The sequence below is a fragment of the Nicotiana tabacum genome, chromosome 24 (genome assembly GCF_000715075.1).
Source record: "Nicotiana tabacum cultivar K326 chromosome 24, ASM71507v2, whole genome shotgun sequence".
NCBI classification, from domain to species: Eukaryota; Viridiplantae; Streptophyta; class Magnoliopsida; order Solanales; family Solanaceae; genus Nicotiana; species Nicotiana tabacum.
In genome coordinates, this window is record NC_134103.1 from 78,577,811 (window position 1) to 78,599,613 (window position 21,803).

Consider the following 21,803-nt stretch of genomic DNA (forward strand, 5'->3'; position numbering starts at 1 on the left):
TTAAAGGTTCTCTATTTTTTTAAATAGAGAGAAAAATCGTATAAAACTATAGATAACAAATCAAACAATCTTTTTTATAAAAAAAACATTACTAAAGTTTTCTTATGAATCCATTGGCGACTTAGTTAGCCTAAAATATCAACTCAAGCTTTTGATACTCTAATTTTAAGAGAGAGAATAAAAATCGAATTTCTTTTTAATGAGAATAAAACTCTTTATTTGATTGAGAAGAATTAAATTCAAAGGAACGACGTCGTTATGGAGGATTAAATGACTCTAGTAAGTTCGACGTCAGCTCTATGTTAGATTCTGTTTGGTTTCTCTGCTTCTACTGAACTGTACTGCCACCAAACACTACCACCTTTGCTCCACCGCACACGGCGAAAGACGGCGAAACAATCAATGAAACACGGCACTTCCGAGTTATCGATAGGCTCTCTAATTCTACTCTTCTATACATTCAACTTAATCAGTAACGTATTAGCTTCAATTCACGAGTACAAAGATGAGCAATTTATTCCAAAGTCCAACGCTTTCTTCTTCCATGGTGGAACTGAGGGTCTCTATGCTTCCAAATCGTCCTCAAATGCTTCCCCTGATAAACCCCTTGAAGGAAAATCCTTCATCAGGTACCTCCACGCGCTATTTCTCTTACACACGCGCCCCTCACAGAGTTTCATTTTTGCAATTATCTTTATTATACTACTCTATTTTAGTGCACATAAATAATTCATTTTATCGACCCCAGCTAGTTTTTAATTGAAGCTTAGTTGACTGATTGATTGATCATTATGCTTCTAAGGTATCTCCAATCCTTCACTCCAAATTTTACTCCAAAATGTATTAAACTAATTCCAACCCTTACTCCATTTTTTACTCCAAACAAGAATATTACTTTTTATATTTGGGTGTACCAGAAACAGGTATCTCTTTTATATTACATTATTATCTTTTATTTAAATTTTATTTTCTTATTTCCATTAAACAAATCCTTTCTTTTTTTCTTTTTTACATATCCATCCCATATAATTCATATTTCTTTCTTATATAACCATTTAAAATAAAATTATTTTATACCATAAAATTTATATAATATAATTTGTAAGTAAATATTATAGATTATACATATTAATGGATAATTCAAATAAAAGTGAAATCATTGAGATATAAGATAATCATAATTAGATATATATATAATATGATAAATTAAAAGGGTTAAATAATAATAAATAATAAATAAAATAATAGGGACTAGTGATGGAGTGGATGAATAGTGTCACTCCAAATTTGGAGTGACACTGTTCACCCTCCAAAATGGAGGCAAATTGCAGCTGGGTTGGAGCAAAATTCCTCCATTTTTGACTCGAAAATGGAGTTTGAATGTAAAAATGGAGGTGGGTTGGAGATGGCCTAACTAATACTTCCTCCGCTCCAATTTATATGACACCGTTTGATAGGTCACAAAGTTTAAAAAAGAAATCTTGTAGTCTAAAATTATTTGTGGGACTATAGATCATGTTAGGATCGGGAACCCGAGTAATGCAGAATTTAGCCAAACAATGTTATAATGACGATAACAAAGGCAATGCAAGTTGATAATAACGACAATTAAAGCATATAATGAAGGCACAAAATTTAACATGGTTTGATCAAGGTGACCTACGTCCACAAGTGGAGAGGAGCAATTTCACTATAATAACCGGTACACAAAAGAGAGTACAAAATTAGAGATGAAACTTTAATTATCCCAAAATATATCTCAAGAGAATAACCTCGCTACAATCACTCACAAAGAACAGGTTCACTCAAAGTGTTTCCCAACACTAACTCTATGGAATATAACAAAACTCTCTATCACAAGAATACTCAAAATGAGTTTCTAATCAAAATATGGGATGATTCAAATGAAGTAAGATGGCCTATATTTATAGGGCAATGTTCTTGGTCTCCAAGTAAAGAAAAAAAGAATAAAAGAAAATACTTTTATTCTTTGGCTCCAAGCTAGTATGCTTTGGCTCCAAGATTAGCCATGGATAAATTTAGGATATGTCTTACAAATCATTTCATTAAGGGTCATTTTAATTTTAAAGTTAAATTATTTCTAAATATGAAAATGTACCATTCTTTTTGGGACAAACTAAAAAGGAAAGTGTGCTACGTGAAATGGGACAGAAAGAGTAGTATTTAGTATTTACCATTATATGAGTGTCTGCATGTATTATGTTTAACATATTAAAGATTAAATGGTGCAATTGTTTGATCACTGTGATGCTCATACAAATGCTGGTAATGGGAAAACATCTTCTTTTTACTGTTTAAGTTTACTTCACTTCTCTCGAAAAACACATTTCGCGGAGCCTGAGCTACTCTATCGTGTTTAACATACTCACTAAGAAGTTTTATGGTTTCTTTAATAGCTTCTTTGATAAATTTCTTGCTTCTTAGCTGGGTAGTAATTTTATTTTGAGATTTTTATATACTAGCATATTCTTTCTGGTTCGTTTATTTCAATAATCTTCTATGGACCTTGAGATTCATACCTCACGGTTGATTTTAGCTTTGCAGATTTGAAGATATTGTTTTTTTGAGGACAAAGGAATCTGCTGATGCAACAAATGAGATGCAGAGTCGAACTGGTTTGATTGAAACTATCATTCTTGAGGTCAGAGACAGAGAAAAGATTGGAGGTGCTTTTGCAAAGTCTAATGCACTGTGTTGTACTCCAAAACTTGCTCAAGAAAAGTTCTGCACGGTAGGAGAGGTTATGATCCAGCACAACCAAGACAACCCACTGTGGCCACTACGTATTCAGACGTATTTTGAAGGAAAGAATCAGGAAGCTAATATGCTTCCCGCAACAGTTGAAATAAATAGTACTGGGATGTACTATCTTTATTTCATGTTTTGTGACCCAGCACTTAAGGGAACAATAATCAGAGGAAGAACAGTTTGGAAAAATCCAGATGGATACTTACCAGGGAGAATGGTACCGTTGATGACTTTCTACGGACTTGCTTCTTTAGCCTATCTTGTACTTGGTCTATTCTGGTTCCTGAAGTTTGTCCAGTTTTGGAAGGATGTTATACAGCTACATTATCAGATTACTGCTGTCATTGCCCTTGGCATGTCTGAAATGGCTCTCTGGTATTTTGAATATGCAAATCTTAATGCCACAGGAAGCAGACCTATGGTAATTACGATATGGGCAGTCACAATGACTGCTGTAAAGAAGACGTTGTCTCGTGCACTTCTTTTAGTCGTTTCAATGGGTTATGGTGTTGTTCGGCCTACGCTTGGTGGCGTAACCTCAAAAGTGTATCTTTTATGCCTAATGTATTTTATTGCCACTGGGGCACTTGAACTTGTGGAGCATTTGGGCAGCATCAATGACTTCTCAAGGAAAACCAAGATATATCTGGTGCTTCCTGTTGTTTTCTTGGATGCGTCGGTTATTTTGTGGATATTCTCATCATTATCCAAGACATTGGAAAAATTACAGGTAGATGTTTGGAGTAAAATGATGATTTCCATTGCTTGTATGATCTTACCAAACCGTGCAAATGTGAGTGTTGGCGCAATTCTGTCAGTTCTTTTGGATTTAGCAGTTTGGATGGGATTATGATAGTTGTAACTGTGTGCATTTTTCACCCAGACAATCTACAAATGACTTGGTCATCATATAGGCTTTGAACCCTTTTGTGCGTCAAGTCTTCTTTCTCGTTTTATCCAAATAGATATATGTATGTTTCTGCAAATATGTTATTATATATTCTCTCCATATCTTAAAAAAAAGTAATTATACATTTATATGTGTGTGTATGTGTTCATTCTTTCCATATTTGTTGATTTTGTCATAATGTTAAAATATGAACATATTACATCTTGGCGCACAAGATAGGATTTAGCTTACAAGAAATGCTAAAGAGTAAGGGGTAAACAATAACAGAAGAGAAGAGAGTACACAACCTTCTTGATATAATTAATTTAGTTAATCTATTTCTTAATCTAAACTTTTTAACACGAGACGTATTTGACTTTATTACTGTAGTTCGTGTAATTATTTCATTCAGTTATTGATTATTTTGTCACTCTTAACTGCAGATGCGGAAAAGCATGGCAAAACTTGATCTTTATAGAAAGTTTACCAATTCCCTTGCAATTTTTGTGCTGCTTTCCATTGCTTGGGTTGGCTATGAGGTAATTTAATTTCAATTTCTGAATACAAAAAATGGTCTCCAAAATCCAAATACATGAAATGCGGTCTATCTATGAGATCCCTCTCCTAATTAGTGGTGGTAAGTTCCACGATACACATAGGAGTAGCGTCTTTTGGTTAAAATGAAGGTAAAGGTATGTGATAGTTGAAACCTTAGTACTTGTTGAAGATGTGGGTATGGTAAGTAAACAGAACTTACATAGCAAGAAGGGCGGGTGAGGATATCGTAGCGCATCTTGTTTGTACTTTGATGATAGTTTATAGCAGGGGCGGCTGAAACACACGTGTGGCCTAAAGCCAAAGTTTAATGTGAGGCCTAAATTTTTAAAAGAAAGTTATGATATGAGTATAATTTAATTGAAGTCTTATTTTTCTATCTTTTCGAGATGCAAAATTGTTAATAATTTTTTATAATCAATTTCCTCTAATAATTCCTTTTCAATTGATAATATAGTCAACTCATTTAATCTACCTTGAGACATTGTTTATCTCAGTAAGATTTTATCAATTATAATCTTGAAAAACTTCTTTTCTTTGAGGCAATTGTTATAGAAAAACTCTACTTTTGTGTGAAAAGTACTAAATATTATTTTTTTTAAATACTTATAAACCTATTATTTCTAAAAAAATGGGGCCCCCAAAATTTGGAGGCCTAAGGCAAAAGCCTTACTTGGAACAACTTAGAGCCGGCCCTGGTTTATAGGGATAACATATACACGTTCTTTTACTTATCTTGACTTCTCTACAAAGCTCTCTCTCTCTCTCTCTCTCTTATTCATAGGTATCTTGGTAATTGGCATGTTTGGATACTGTGAGATTCAGTTGATGAAATTTGGGAAGAATATACTAAAGTGGTACATTAAATATATCGGGTGGGTGAGAGTAATGGTGGGTAGAGCGTGGAAATTTAAATACCTTTTCGACGCCCTGTCATTTTTCATCCTTGCATTCGATAACATGAGGAAGAGATGTCAGCGAGTTACCTGTGGTCATGTTATTTAATGGTTTTTTTAAGCCGACACGTGTGCAAGAATAATGCTTCTTTCATATCACTCATCTATATTCTGGTTCAGCTGTACTTCAATGCTAGCGACCCGTTAAGTGAGCTATGGCGAATTTCCTGGATTATTCCAGCTTTCTGGAGTTTGCTTGCCTTTTCATTGTTGGTAGTAATATGTATCCTCTGGGCTCCTTCAAGTAATCCAACCAGGTAGATGTTTTAACTTGAACCGTTCTTTCTTTCAATTAGCCTTTCTATGAAAATGTTTGACAAAATCGTTGATATTTGTTGTTAACACTAGTCAACCCAGTTTTTTGTTATTATCAATTGTAACCTTGACATGGGCCATTCAAGTTTTATGATTATTAAATAGGTATTGTGCTCGACAATATTTTCTAATTTTTGGTGTCTGATTGAACTTTTGTGACATAGAATGTTCAGGCATGACACGTATTATAAAGGATGTATCACCGATGATAAATTGAGCAATAGAAAGATGCAGGCAATTTAAAATGTCAATTTTGCAGAAATTGTGGTCTATAAATGAAAAAAGTGTATGAGAAGAGTAACTATCTATCGGTCACAAATCTTCCAATGTCTATTATAGCTATCTATTTAGTGTTCAAAATTCATTTATAATGAATAGGTTTATGGAGTTTCTCCAGTATTGAGATTCTGTTGCTGTTTAAGTTTTCCAGAGTCTTTCTGGTTAATTTTAGTGGAGAAACATTATTACTCCTACTTGTGTAGCAGGAATAGCAAACTCATGGTTGATTTAAGTATAGATCTGCATCTATGTAACTAGGAATTATCTACTAAAATCTAAGTTGCGCGGATTCTTCGTTTTTGGTGCCGTACCCGTCTCGACACGGGACGGGAGCGGTGCGGGAGCGGGATACGTCCCGGATTCGGTCAACTAACTTCGGATACTTTGACCTGAGTCCATCGACAAATTTGGGGGAACTTGAGATTTTTATTTCTCAAAATTAAAAATAAAACAGATTTAAGACATAGAAAATGGCATACCTTCAATATTGTAGTACTTTTGTGTCATATTTGCTGCTTTGTGTTCCAGAAAAAACAAGAATTCAAGGGGTCGTGTTTTGAGTTCGGACTTATGGCTTTATTTTTTATAATTTTGAATTTTTTTAGCCGAATCCTTACACCCGTATCCATACCTAGATCCGCACCCCCGAGTCTTAAATTTTAGATTTTGCTGAATCCGACACTTGGATCAGTGCTCGTATCAGATGCCCGCACCCGAGTTCGAGCAACAACAACAACATACCCAGTATTATCCCACAATGTGGAATTTGGGGAGGGTAGTGTGTACGCAGACCCTACCCCTACCAGAGTCCGAGAAACTTAGGCTAAAATTGTTTTTTGCTTGTTTACTTTAGGTATGCGTATGCTGGGGAAACTGAAGATGATTACGATGAGGAAGCTCTCTCTCTCACAACTGGAGTGAGGGTAATGGCCGGAGTGAGGGTTATTAGTGACTCAGGGACCATGCTTGAAAGAAAAGAAAAGAAAGGGTCTGCTTCGACAGAGATTATAAGTGACCAAAGAGAAGATCCCGAGGAGGATAAGCGTGAGTAGTGTCATCCTCGGCCCCTCAGGAACAACAATTGGTTTGTATTTTCAATTTCAATTCTCTTACATCACTTGTATGCCATGTACAAAAGTAACGACGGCTGTTGTGAGTCGCGAAAAATGTAGTTAAACTTGTACATATTGAAATCTATGTTAGGCTGAATATATTCGGCTGCCACGGACTCTTATTTCTTTCCCCTATCCAAGCTTTTAACCTCTGAGGGTTTCATGTTGTACTCAAACTTCTATTCACCGATACCACCACAAGCTTTCGCATTCAGCTGCGGTGGCCTACGAAAAGAAGTAGGCAGAGATGATTGAGTTAAAGCAACTGTATATGTATATATATGCCTAGAGCTGAATAAACGAACCCAGGTGTCGCTGCTATCCAATAAACTCATTTCAGCAATTTCTTGTAATGTCAATTGCATCACATGTTTTGCTTGAGAAAATGTTCTTGCCCTGCTTCTGCTAGTTTTGTATTTTGTGTCAAAACCTTTTGTGGTAGGCTTTTACTTGTATGAGGAAGTTTAAAATGCCGAGTGTGATGATCTTTTGAGTCTTTTGGGTTGAAATGCGGTTGAATCTTTTTGAGCTTCTAGTAAGGAGTATAGATGAATCTGCGTTAATTCCGAGTGTTTAAAACATTAAGGGGTCGTTTGATTCGAAATAAGTTATACATGGAATACTAATGCAGGGATTAATATATGAATTAGTAATGCATAAATTATTTCTTATTGTGTGTTGGATTCATTGTACTAAAACTGGATATACAAGATATCATATAAAATATTTATTTATTTTTTAAACTAAAAGACTATGAGTTTACAAATATATCCTTGGATATTTTACTTTCATAGGTTTCTAGGAAAAAGATAAGGATACTTTTGTCATTTTGTTGTTTTATCCACGTATAACTTATACATGGATTAGTTATTCCATGTTAAAGTGGTACAAAGTTATACTAAAATTGGTGTATAAATCTTCAATATCATAAATTGTATGTATGGGTCCGTAATATTTCAATACTCTGTAGTATTTTATAATAATCTAACAATAGGGGTATAGTTATATTTCTAATATATTAAGAGTCTTTTTGTAAGCACTAGTCTTCTGTTTAGTATCATTCATACGGTTCATTATTTTTTAACTTTTGTTAGATATGCCTGGATTTTGATATATTCTAAAAATTGTGAAATAACTTCTCTCTATTGATTTTTTTGTATGTCTCTTTCTCTTTCAACGCCTTCATCACAAGTTTACATCTACAAATTAGTGCGTGTGAAGGCCATAACACGTGGTCATATCAAATAATAATTGAAAAGGGGGGAGGTCAAGTTTCACGACAACAACCCCTACCATGTATAACAACAACAATAACCCAATATTATATTATTAGTGGGGTTTGGAAAGGGTAGTGTGTACGCAGATCTTACCCATACTCTGGGGTAGAGAGGTTGTTTCCGATAGACCCTCGGCTCCCTCTCTCCACCTTGCTCTTGGGGTGACTCGAACTCACAATCTCTGGATTGGAAGTGGAGGGTGTTCACCACTAGAGCAACCCTTATCAACTCCTAAAAATCGAAAAAGTGCTTAAATTTAAAATTTTACCTAAGGCGGAAAGAGGAGACAAATTCTATCCGCTTAATAGTCTGTTAGACCGAGCTACAAAAATCAGCTTATTTTGAGAAGTGTTTTTCTCAAAAGTACTTTTGGTGAGAAGTTGTTTGTGTTTGACTAATTAATTTGAAAAGCACTTCTGAGCAGCAATTAGTGTTTGATCAAACTTTTAGAAACTGCTTCTAAGTGTATTTTTCTCAAAAGTGTTTTTAAAAAAAGTGTTTTTGGAAAGAATCTACTTTTTTCTATTTCTCTAAAACTTCTTTTGTTTCTACTCAAAAACACTTCTTTTAAAAGTTTGGCCAAACACTTCAACTTGAAAAAAAAAAAATACTTTTTTGAAAAAAAAAAAAAGTATTTTTGGATTTGGAGAAACTTGGCCAAACAAGTTATATAGTTCCCTTTTTGGGGACGTAATTTGCAGCTTTCAACTTACTAAGTTTATTTATGTAACTTTTTATTATGAAGGTGATCTATCTCTTAATACATACTATTCAATAATGTCATTTTAAATATTTCATACTTATATTTCTTGGGCCAAATACATAGAGAGCCCTTAAAGTTGGCTCCAAATTCCATTTTGACACTTCAACTTAAACTGTTTCCTATTAAACACTTAATCCTAACATAAACTCTACCTATTAGGCCATCGTCTAACCACCAGTAAACAAAAGTAACAGCGTGAAGTCAAGCATGATGACGTGACAAAAAAAATAAATCAAATAACAACACCTGTTTTAACCCAAATAATATATTAACAATATACCCCCAAAAAATATAAACTTTTTTCCTTCTCCACCTTGCCTCTCCCATCGTCTTTTTCTCTAAATGAACCCCTCCCAATCATCAATCGGTCTCTTTCTCTGTCAAATCTCTCTCATTAGTAAACTCTCTCTTTTAACCATTTTTTCTATTATTTGTCTAAGAGAACGACAGTAGGTGAAGTTCCACACCGATGTCGTTGACCCCTCTGGTTTCTCCGGCAAAAGTCTATCACTGTCATTTATTTTAAATCCATGATCATACCCCATTAATGGAGTCTTACTTGCTACTTTTCTGGTGGAACTTCTCAAAAACTTTTTTTGTCCTAAAATAAGACGCCAACCCTTGAAAAAATTTATCCTCTATTTCAATTCTTTATCCTCTGTTATTTTTATTTTTCCTTTTCAATTTCATCTAGGTATTATTATGTTGGTGTTTTGATTTCTTCTTTAATGAGAAATTTATAAATTATCAGCTTGAAATTGCGAATTTGGGTATATCTAGTCTAGAATTGTTTGAAGAAGCTGTGGAGTTTTGATATTATGATGCGAAGTTTTGTTTCTAACGGTGGAGAGGTGGTGGAGTTCGAAGTGATTTTCACGGTGATAGTTCGGTGGGAGATGGAGGTGCTTATGCTGTGAAAGTACATGTGGTGAAATTGGCCAAAACGGTGGAGGTGAGAATGAGGTGGTGATGAAGACAATGGCTATGGAGGTGGCGTGATGGGGTGATATTTGCAGAGAAGCCAAATAAAGGAGATGGAAGAAAAATTATACCCTAATCTTCAATTGACACTCAATATTTTGTATCCACGCTCTCAAAAAGAAGTGTGATATACTCACTTTGCCACCTCAGTATTTGTATCTAATAGGTACGGTTTATGTTAAGATTAAGTGCTTAATAGGAAACTGACTAAGTTAAGGTGTTAAAATTGAATTTAAAACCAACTTTAAAGGGCCGTCTATATATTTGGCCTATTTCTTAATAAATTAAGAATTCCTTATAGTCTTCATTGTTTATATATTTATTACATAGTCTTCTACTGATTACCTTTTACCTGAATGGTAATAAGCAATGAACATATTTTGAGGAAAAATGAAGAAAAGTTATTTGAGGAATAAAATTTGGAGCCATCATTGATATTATTGCTTTGTCCCTGACAAATTAAGTCTTAACTCTTAAGAATGAACTTTTTATTTCTTATAGAAAGGTCTTCTCTTCTACTACTTTATATTTTGAAATCTCTTAATAAAATTCCTAACACTGTAATTACGAGCCTTCTCACGTTCAAAAGTTTTATGAAAAAAGGAAAAAAAATAATGGACTAATAGTCGTTTTTTCCAAGAAAAATTGGTTTGCGACCTAACTCCCCGTCCAAGACCGGCGTTTTGGCATGTTAGGTACCAAAACTTTTTTTTATGATATTAGTATATTGTTTTTACTCTAGACTGGATTCTCTTTCTTTTGTTTTCTCTTTTCTATTTCTTCATTTCTTTTTTTAAATGCTCAAAGCAATGTCAAGTTGACCATTTGCACGTGGCGTTGGAATGCTACACGTTTTAGAAGTAGTTATCCATATAGTTGCACCAAATACCCATAATTACTATTCCCATCCTCTACTATTAGATTATTATTAGCAATAAAATAAATAAATAAATAAATACATATAAAGAGGAAAACTTGGCCTAACCTCATTTTAATGAGATGATTTTTCTAGTTACAAATTACAAGCCTTTATCCTTTTTTCTTGATATATTGAAAATTTGACTAAATGAAATTCTTAAAATCTTTTAGAAGACACACGATTCAAATTTGCTACAAAGCTTCAATTAATATTTTAACTTTGAAGTAATAGAATATTGTCTACATTATTATTTGCAAAATTATATTAGTTTATTATGATTAAGTATAATTACTATAAAAGTTAGAAATCAGAATATTTATTGGACATTACACGTGGATTATGCCTAAGGATCCTATTGGAGGAGCCACCTCATAGGGTCCCACTCATCATTGGTCCCAAAGGCAATAAAAGCCGCCATACCTCATCATCTTCTTAACCATTAATTAAGGACAAAACAATATTCATAAGTAACAAATATCTTATTATTTTAATTTTTTTTCTTTCCTCTATTTTCGGGTTGTAGAAATACATTCATCAGCTCGCAAAAAAGTGCGGCTCAAGAACAAAGTTAAAGTATCTAATTCTTGTTGTAAAGTCGAATGTCTAAAAAAATTTAAAATACTTGAAAATAAATTATATAATTAGAAAGTAGAAGTATTACTAATTACAAATTTTGAATAATTAAAAATTATTAGACTTTTTAAATGACAATATCTTCTTTAGTAAGTTTCAAAAAACAATTACAACTTTCTAAATTATGAGATAATATAACTTAAACTTTCATCTTACTATTAATAAATATTTTTATAATAATTATAGATTTAACCCAAATAATCGCACACCTAATTTTTTAAATATATATATATATATATATATATATATATATATATATATATATATATATATATATATATATATATATATATGTGTGTGTGTGTGTGTGTGTGTATAATCAATACTATATAATTTATGTATATCAACTAGAAAAAATAAATAGTAAATCGGACCGGTTTATAACTACATTTATTTCTTTTCTAAATTTCATACCTTAGACTTTACCACATAACTTAAAACAAAGAGACAACACGCGATAGGTAAAATACATATTTTTGCAGTAATCATAAAAAAGGTGAGAAGAAAAAGTCCAAATCTTTGATTAGGACATTGATAAAGTAGCTATTTAGATCTACTACTAATAGAATCAGTCTGCCCTTTCATCTAAAGACTTTCTGGAAGTTAGCGAGAGAAAAAACAAGAGAATAAAAAATCCAGAACTCAGCGGAGAGAATATGAAACTATCAACCTGATAATTCGTGTCGGGACTCAAATAAACATTTCCTTACTTTAGCACAGTTTACACGTTCCATTCTGAACTTTTCCACTCTTTTTGTTTTTTTCTTTTCCATTTTCTCCACTCTATCAATAAATTCTCTACCTAGGTCAATAAAGGTGATTCTTTTTTTCCTTAGATCACCAAATACATGATTTAGGTATAATCAATTTGCTGTAAAGATCTAATTTTGACAGCTTCTAGGTGTTAATTTTGACTTTTGTTCATCTGGGTCATTGTTATTTTCGTCCAAGATGAAGAAAAAGCTAGGGTTTTTAGTGTGTATTTGGTTTCTTGTAATTGGGTCATGTTATGGTAGATTTGTGGTTGAAAAGAATAGCTTGAGAGTAACTTCACCAGAATCAATCAAAGATGTGTATGAGTGTGCAATTGGGAATTTTGGGGTCCCACAATATGGAGGAACACTGGTTGGTAATGTTGCGTACCCTAAAGCTAATCAAAAGTCATGTAAGAGCTTTGAAAGTGCTGATATTTCATTTAAATCTAAGGCTGGTAGCATGCCTGTCTTTGTTCTTGTTGATCGCGGAGGTAAAGTTTCTGACTTTTCTGCCCCTTTTAATTGGAATTTTTACTTTAATTTTGTATGTACTGATTGATTTTAATGATGATTGTTAGGTGCATTTTATCTATTTGGGTGCTTAGGATTATATAGATTATCTTGATTTTGTTTTTCTTGATAACTTATGTAATCTGATATCAGGTTTGTTTATGTCAATCAACTTTGCCTCAGTGGGCTATATGGTATATCATTTGTATCCATTTTACTCTAGGGATCTTCACAGAAATAGTCGGCCGGATTCACTGATTACTTTTTCTAGCCAGTATACATGAATTATACATGTATTATATATCCGCTGGCTATTTTTAGTTTAAACGGTTGGGTGGACGGCTATTTAAGTTAATTCTTCAGGCCCTTATCATTTCCATGTTGAACTGTCTTTTGAGGCAATTAGGGATTCTCTAGTTTAGATTTCCTATATCTTGGACTTTTAGCCTGTTAATATACCTCAAAAAGTTTTTGCTCTCTGTTATCAATCTTCGAATATTTCGAAAAATGCAGTAACGGCATTCTTACAAAGCCAAACCGATCAAAGAGAAGTAGAAAAGAAAAAGAAGCTTTTTTTCTACATTGGTGATACCTTTTGAAGTTGGGCGCTGTTTTGTAGTCTTCCTAATAAGCATGCACTTGTATTTGGCTCTTTCGGTGAACATGAGGAAATTTTTCTATGTTTGTGTTTTGTATTTCACTGGATTTGCTTATTAGTCTATGTTGTATATGTTCCAAGTTCCAACCTGAATGAATTCTCCACCTACATGAACAATAGTATTTAAGTCTGGATAATTAGGGGTGGATGACCAACGTGGAGCTTGTTAAACTATGTACGCATCTAACATATGTCTCCTTTTCCTTTTCCGGTCTGTGTATACTGCTGCTCGGGCAGACTGCTATTTCACACTAAAGGCTTGGAATGCTCAAAAGGCTGGAGCTGCTGCTATTCTTGTTGCCGATGATCGCAGTGAACCTTTGATTACCATGGACACTCCCGAGGAAGAGGACGCACAGGCGGATTATCTGCAAAATATAACTATTCCGTCAGCTCTAATTAGTCAATCTCTTGGGGATAGCATTAAGAAGCAACTGTCTAAAGGGGAGATGGTTAACATAAACCTTGATTGGAGAGAGGCGCTTCCACATCCCGATGAAAGAGTTGAGTACGAGTTTTGGACAAACAGTAATGATGAGTGTGGCCCTAAGTGTGAGAACCAGAGAGAGTTTGTCAAAAACTTCAAAGGCGCCGCCCAGATACTCGAGCAGAACGGATATACGCAGTTCACTCCCCATTACATAACGTGGTATTGTCCTGAGGCATTTATTTTGAGCAAGCAATGCAAGTCTCAGTGCATCAACCATGGAAGATACTGTGCTCCGGATCCTGAGCAAGACTTCAGCAAAGGTTATGATGGGAAGGATGTTGTTTTGCAAAATTTGCGCCAAGCTTGCTTTTACAAGGTTGCCAATGAAAGTGGCAAGCCCTGGTTGTGGTGGGACTATGTTACTGACTTTGCAATCCGGTGTCCAATGAAAGAGAAGAAGTACACGAAAGAGTGTGCAGATCAAGTAGTCAAATCACATGGTAAGTTGGAGTTCCTTCTTTTAGTGTTTCTGCTTTTGAATTTTCAGCTCATGCTCATTATTGCCAGTATAGATGTACATTTAATGTTAATGGTTCAATTTACCAACTGCAATTTGTGTTTCTCTTTCTTTTGTAATGTGATGGTGATGGTTAGTTACTGCTGTTACTATATTTTGGTAGTATTTCTATCTTCACATGCTTTTCCATGAGCAGCGAGAACTGTGTCTTGGGCATAGTTCAACTTTCTGATGCTAATTTTGTTGCACTAATTAATTGTACATATTTATTTTTTTGGGATTATAAATCAATACAGTTTTAGATTAGCCGGAGCGAGATAAAGCTGAATACTAGGCTTGGTTATCATCTTGTTTGGGCTGGAATCGACATACACCTAGTTGAAACTATCTCCCTTTGGTTGAAATTGCAAAATTAATCTTAACACTGAACGATACTTTTAAGAAAAATCAATTTTTGCTAACAATATATTTGCAACTTGATTAATATTGTTCTCACTGGCTCCGAGTTACAAAGTTTTGTTGGTTTAACTTCAAATATGTAAATGATATAGATACATTATATTATTTTCTCGGTTTTCTACAGGATTAAGAGGAAATTTTCTGTACTTATCAAAAGAGGACATTTTTGTAACTGAGCATATTCTCTCTCCTCTGTGGTGCTATGATGTTGATGAATAATATTCTTCCTTGCTCAGAAAAAAAAAGTTTGTCTAAGCCTCAATTGCTTAGTTACTATTAGTATTCTATTACGCAAAAGTCCTCTTCAGAATCCCCAATTTTGTCTTCGTTTTGATGGTACACTTTACAATATTCTGAAGATAACAATAGTCTGAGTATTAACTCAAGAATATTCAGACTTCCTGATAGCACGGGATTATTTGTCAGAATCAGTCCACCTCTTTTTTGAAAGCTAAAAGTTTAGGCTGAAAAGATTATGCCTTGTATTGTTTTATAATTTGTGTTTTCAGTTAATATGGTTCTGCGCTAATTAATTTCCTTCTTCTTTGTAAACTTGAGATTTTGTCTAACCGTTAACCTTGTTTTTGTCCCCTGCAATAGGCTTTGATGTAAAACAGATAGATAAATGCGTTGGAGATCCTGAAGCAGATGCTGACAACCCTGTTCTAAAGGCTGAACAAGAAGCGCAGGTATATGTCAGGAAAAAAAACAAATGATAGGAAGCTCTATTTTTAACCTCCTCGACTCTATTGTTTCTGATGGATTTTTTTGAATTGAATTTTTACATTCAGATTGGCAAGGACTCACGTGGAGATGTGACTATCTTGCCAACTCTTGTGATTAACAACAGACAGTACAGAGGTATGACTCATAGAATTTAAGTGAGAAGGTGTATCTTGTCTAAATAAAAGAGATTCTCATTTTTTAATGTTATCTTCTTTATAGGCAAACTGGACAAGGGAGCAGTTCTCAAGGCTATTTGTTCCGGTTTTGAGGAGACAACAGAGCCTGCAATTTGTTTAACCGATGGTCATTTCCTTTAATCCTCTCTGTTTTGCTTTGAAGACATTATAATTGCACCAATAGTCGTGTTTGCATACTTTTTTATGCATTTAATTTTTATAAATTGGGGAACCATTCTTGTTTTTTTTTTTTTAAATTTCAAAAGGTGTCGAGTTAGACAAGGTAGGTTGCTCTGATGGTAAGCACCCTCCACTTCCAACCAAGAGGTTGTGAGTTCGAGTCACCCCAAGAGCAAGGTGGGGAGTTCTTGGAGGGAAGGATGCCGAGGGTCATTTGGAAACAGCCTCTCTACCCCAGGGTAGGGCTAAGGTCTGCGTATACACTACCCTTCCCAGATCCCACTAGTGGGATTATACTAGGTTGTTGTTGTTGTTCAAAAGGTGTCGAGTCATTTTTCTGTATTTCCACCTCCAAAGGCACACTGCTGATTCTTGCAGATCTTGCTCTAGCTTATCTGACACATTCCAAATAGTAATTTTGCTGATACACATAACTTAGCTATTATTGCTTGGTAAACAATTACATTTAGTCGATATAGCCTTCACGACGAGCTGGTACATAAGCTCTATGCTCTCCGGTAAGGTGGTATTTACAAGTTGTTTTACACTTTCTCAGACATACAAACAAATGAGTGCTTAGAGTCAAATGGTGGGTGCTGGCAGGACAAGGCTGCTAACATTACTGCATGCCGGGTATTCAGTCATATTTCATTTGACTACTGCTATGATAGCATAATTTTGCATCTTTCCATCTAATTTAGTGCTAGCTAATTTCCTATGCCGTGAATTTCACTTATGCTGCAGGATACTTTCCGTGGGAAAGTATGTGAATGCCCAATGGTTCAGGGAGTAAAATTTGTTGGTGATGGTTATACTCACTGTGAAGGTACATAAGAATCTATGTTCAAAATCTTGGTCATATAAAGACTCTGTTCTGATGCATGAGCATTGTCTTCAGAGGCTTAATCTTTTGCGCTTTTGGTTTGACAGCATCTGGAGCATTACGCTGTGGAATAAATAATGGAGGTTGTTGGAAGGGAACCAAGGACGGCATGACATTTTCTGCTTGCATAGTAAGAGGCTGCGTTCAAGCATAATTACCTACCTCTTGAACTTTAATCTTCGGCATTCCCCTTCTTTTATGAGGGGTGCTTACCCCTTTCCTATCTTCTGGTTTTACTGAAGCAGCGGATTGGAATATGAAATTTTCTTGTTTCTTAATTTTATTAGAGAATTGATGCTAGAAAATTAATTTTTCCTCTTTGAATTACCCCCTTCTTTTTTGGCTCTCACAGGTTCTAACTTTACTGGTTTTACTTGACTTGTTCTTTACACGAGTTTCCTTGTGTCTCAATTTCATTCTCTGAACAGGGAAACTAAACGTTTATCCTTATCTTGTTAGGATGACCACACAAAGGGTTGTAAATGTCCACTTGGATTCAAAGGAGATGGAGTGAATAGTTGTGAAGGTACAGAGAATCTGTTATTCATTATATATCATTTTTTGAAATTTGCTGCTGTTAGCATTTGTGGAATAACTAGGGGTTGTCAGCTGTTAGAATCTTCTTAACCTTCATCTACTTGAGGATTTAAATCTTCGTTCTCTTTGATTGCAACAAAAAGTTTTCCACTTTCTTTTTCTCTGTAGAACCGTCATCTTATTTTCCATCCGAGAAAAACATTATCCTGTATATGCCTATAGAGATGTAGAGGTAGGGATAGTCTTGCTCTTTATTAGTACTCTCTCTGTAGCATTTTATGTGACACGCTTTCCTTTTTCGTGTCCCAAAAAGAATGACACCCTTCTCTTTTTTGAAATTGTTAGAGTTTAGTATTTTCATTTTACCCTTGAGGACATGACTTGTTGGGACCACGTAATATAAACATTCATTCTTTATAGGGATAGAGAAAATGAAAAGACATGTGGAACTCTCACCACCACTCAATTAAAAGGATAATTTGATAATTTGCATATATTTGGTTTACATGTTAAAAGCCTTCCTTAATGTTTTAAGCTCTATGCCCAGTCAAACAGTTTACGTAAAACGGGACAGAGGGAGTACCAATATGACTAATATTTTGCTGATGCGATTTTTTTTTTTTTTAAATCTTTTTGCTCTTTTGCAGATATTGATGAATGCAAAGAAAGGCTAGCATGCCAGTGCCCAGAGTGCAAATGCAAGAACACATGGGGTGGTTATGACTGCAGTTGCAAAGGCAATTTGTTGTACATGCACGAACATGACACGTGTATAAGTGAGTTTGAAGTTCTCATATTGATGGAAATATGTTTTTAACAATGGATGAAGCTAGTTAAATGTTTTATAATGTGATGGTTGTGGTGCTCAATTAGCTTCTTTATCTGTAACAGAATTTCACGAACAGCTTTAAGCTACTGTGATTTCAAAATCCGATGTAGTTTGATCTTAACTTTTTTTTTAAAAAGATGCAGGCAAGGATGTCAAAACAGAATTTAGCTGGGGCCTTGTTTGGGTTATCATCTTGGGTTTGGCAGCTGCAGGAGTTGGAGCATATGCTGTGTACAAGTATAGGATCCGGGTATGTCTTGTTAATTTTGTTTTTAATTCTTCAATTTTGGTCAACTATGACCTTTGGGTTTGGGATACACAACAATGTCGAAAATTGGAAATCTAGTGCTAATCCAAGTCAGTTTATCGGAGTGTACAAGTATCCACGTATAATACTCTCTTCGAATAAGTGTCAACCTGAGAATTTCCGAGAAGAAATCTAAGGAATAGGATTCCACCAGATAAAACCAAGATTGAGCAACTTCTTTTGGAGCCCAACACGGGAAACAACTTAGAAATGTTGTGATGTATTTATTTGAAGGGGAGCATTGTAGCAACGGTAAAGTTGTGTCAATGTGGATTCTTACATTATGGTACACAACTTTACAGGTCACAGGTTCGAGTCCGAGTCGTGGAAGCAGCCACTAATGCTTGCATTAGGGTAGGCTGTCTATATCACACCCTTAGGGGTACGGCCCTTTCCCGAATCCTGCGTGATGCTTTGTGCATCGGGCTGCCCTTTATGGCGAAGTCATTACAAGTTCATTCGGGTCTTACTCTGTGCGCTGCAACAACCATATCCGTGGCATGTTCATCAGTTGTTGATCCGTGCAGAAATACGTGGCCATTGCCTTAAGTGCATTTTTATCTGTGTTGTAGGCTTCTAGTTCATGTTATGTTCTTCTTTCCTAGTGTGTGTAACCTGAAAACCTATTTATATGCAGAGATACATGGATTCAGAGATCCGCGCCATCATGGCACAGTATATGCCTTTGGATAATCAAGGAGAGGTACCTAATCATGTTTCCCACGGAAATGTCTGATAATAGTCATCGCTGAAGAATGATTGCGCGGGTAGAGTGTAACATCAAGTGATGTCGCGATCAGCTCTTTTTTTCAGTTGGCAATTGGCATGAGGTTCTTTGTGCTTGTGTCATTCAGTGAGGTCCTATTTATGTATATGTTCATCCTAACATTACACATAAACTCCCAATTTATTATAGGGGAAATTTTCTGTAGTGGGATATGCACAATTGTCTTTCACTTTGGACATAAGCTTAATGGAGGGTAAAGTTTTTGAGAAACAAACATTATGCCACTTTAGAGAATGTTTCCAGCATGAAGGGAAGCTTACTTTACTTCTCTGCCTTGAAATGGTAAGGTGGGATAATATGCCTCTTCAATCACATACTTGTTATGCCGGTGAGTAATAATGACAACATTTTTATGCAGTGAATGATAGTGGGCGGCTATTGTGCGGTGATTATTAATTATTAATAATGATTAACAATGAAGGATTTTAAGGCTACTTTGTTTTAAAGTAGTTTAATTCTTCTATTGCTAATATACGTATTCTTGTTTTAATGGGTGGGGCTATAGTACATCATTTTTCACATAGCTTAATGGGTGGGGATATTATTTAATAGTGAAGAAATGTTGCATTAGTTTCTTATGCAGTGATTATTATTTTATGCGGTTAACCAGACAATTGATGATTTTATGCTGGAATTAATCTATCTATACTATATTAAAAGCACGAAGGTCCTTAGCAAAATGTCGTTCGTTTTTTTTACCCTTAAAAATCGATTTTTTATCAAACAAAGTCGTCATTTTAAGTTTTTTCCTAATATTTAGGAGCTTTAAATAAACTAAATTTGTACATTAAATTCTTCCTTATTAGAAGTATGTAAAAAATTCCATTATTAAATGGATTGTATAAATCCTTCCTTATTTAAATGATGTAACACCAAAAAAAATATTATTAAAAAAATGTAACGTTAGAAAAATTATTAAAATAGGAAACTTTTGTCACTTAAGACTACTTTTAGGTTTAGGAGTCTTTGGTATTTGTTAAATAAATATAACGATTGATTCTAAAATTAATATTGTAGGGAAAGTAGTCACAACTGTTCCAGGTTCATATCAATCATATAGTTTTATTTGTCTAGCAAGTAGCAAGCATCTCTCACCATCGGTAAAAGGTGCACCAGCAAGAAACCTATGCTATAATTTTAGAATTTTAAATTTAATTTCTTTGCGAAATAGGTTTCAATTTGAATAGAAGTAGATTGCAAATTTTATATGAATGCATTTAACAGTTTTTCGAGTCAGAAGTAGATGATGATAATGATAGAAGAAGGCAAAGATTGTTTGCAATGAGATTGATGAAAGATATGAAAGAAGAGGATTTAACAAAGGTATTATTGCAAGCCCTTACCCACGAAGTGTATTTTTTTTGCCTTTCTCTTCCTTTTTTTCCGTTGTTCATTCAAATTTAGTGTCTTTCAAAAGAATAATATTCGGAATATCATTCCTTATATTCTACCTTTCTTGCATTAGCGTGTATCGGTTAAAAGTTTATCATCCAAATAGTTGTGGTGTTTGTATACTATATAGCAAAATATTCTAAATTAGTAAGAATAATGGTTTATCTAAATAGGAGTTGAAAGATTGTCTTAATTTTTACTATCAATGTTATTTTATATGTATGTTTGTATATGTGTTTGAGTAGTATATGTGAATTTATTTTTCGGGCTTATTTATTTATATTTAAACTTTATTTGCAAGGTGAACCTCGAAAGGACACTTTATATGTTCTCAATGTCATCATTGGAACTCAAGCGAGTATTATTCTTTGTATCTTTATTTTTGGTTTGTTTTTTTATCAATTCACTTAATGTATTTATAGTATGCATAATGATCATTCCTTGGATTATAACTCGATGGTTAAAGTTGGATTCTTGAAAATAATATTCTTATACCATGATAATATGATAATATATGTAATTAAATTTCTTTAGTGTTTTGCTTATCATATTTTGCTTTCTTAAAAATCAAGATAATCTGAGAAGTAAATACTGTCGATACTTTAATTCTTGATTTTTTGCATATGATTAAAAAAGACTATGTTTCAGTATCTTATCCATGAAAAAATATGAATAAATAAAGATGAGAATATATAGCTAGACAGAAAATTTTGGAGCAGATATAGTTAGGAATAGAAATACCAAAAAAAGAAGAAGTAAACGATAGTTAATGAATGTTTCCAAAAAGGTATAAAAAAACTAAAGCATAATATGCGAATGAGTATTGAATTGCTTATGTTTTATTTGTCAAATACATTCTTATTGCCTTATTTTCTTCTAGAAAGTTGAACTGATTCTTTCTTCAAAGCAATTTTTTTTATTTTAAAATTTTAATTGATTTAAACTTTAAACTCTTTATTTTGAGCCACTCTTCAACCTTTATGACAGCCGGAGAAAGCTAAAATAGAGTTCAAAAACTCGATATCCCATGTAAAATCTCGTCATCATGAGACTGATCCAAATATGCTAGGAGTAAAGGAATCTCGAAGCTTAAGCTATCTAAAGGCTTATGCGAGGAAGGATTTCTTTTTCTATTAGTAAGTTAAATAAAATCTACATTTGTCCTTTTAAAAGAATTTATAATTTTTTTTAATATTTCAGTTTATAACT

At 34.1% G+C, this 21,803-nt stretch overlaps 2 protein-coding genes across 8 annotated transcripts; both read left to right on the plus strand.

Moving 5' to 3' along the window:
* Positions 1-252: 252 nt before the first annotated feature.
* LOC107773115 (uncharacterized) lies at positions 253-6,972 on the plus strand. 6 transcript variants are annotated; one of them, XM_075247848.1, is made up of 5 exons: positions 253-629; positions 2,566-3,499; positions 4,102-4,197; positions 5,290-5,426; positions 6,617-6,972. In XM_075247848.1, the coding sequence occupies exons 1-5, from the start codon at positions 403-405 to the stop codon at positions 6,813-6,815; spliced, it is 1,593 nt and encodes a 530-aa protein (XP_075103949.1). In that variant the 5' UTR covers positions 253-402; the 3' UTR covers positions 6,816-6,972. The 6 variants fall into 6 exon arrangements, with proteins under 6 accessions (XP_075103949.1, XP_075103951.1, XP_075103953.1 ...); XM_075247847.1 differs by having other exon boundaries at positions 277-629; positions 2,566-3,562; XM_075247851.1 differs by having other exon boundaries at positions 329-629; positions 2,558-3,499.
* A 5,039-nt stretch (positions 6,973-12,011) lies between these two features.
* On the plus strand, positions 12,012-19,416 carry LOC107773726 (vacuolar-sorting receptor 1). 2 transcript variants are annotated; one of them, XM_075247933.1, is made up of 12 exons: positions 12,012-12,694; positions 13,609-14,301; positions 15,378-15,466; positions 15,569-15,638; positions 15,723-15,806; positions 16,416-16,492; positions 16,604-16,685; positions 16,790-16,872; positions 17,202-17,268; positions 17,927-18,055; positions 18,252-18,358; positions 19,053-19,416. In XM_075247933.1, the coding sequence occupies exons 1-12, from the start codon at positions 12,400-12,402 to the stop codon at positions 19,149-19,151; spliced, it is 1,875 nt and encodes a 624-aa protein (XP_075104034.1). In that variant the 5' UTR covers positions 12,012-12,399; the 3' UTR covers positions 19,152-19,416. The 2 variants fall into 2 exon arrangements, with proteins under 2 accessions (XP_075104034.1, XP_075104033.1); XM_075247932.1 differs by having other exon boundaries at positions 12,013-12,694; positions 18,246-18,358.
* Positions 19,417-21,803: the final 2,387 nt, after the last annotated feature.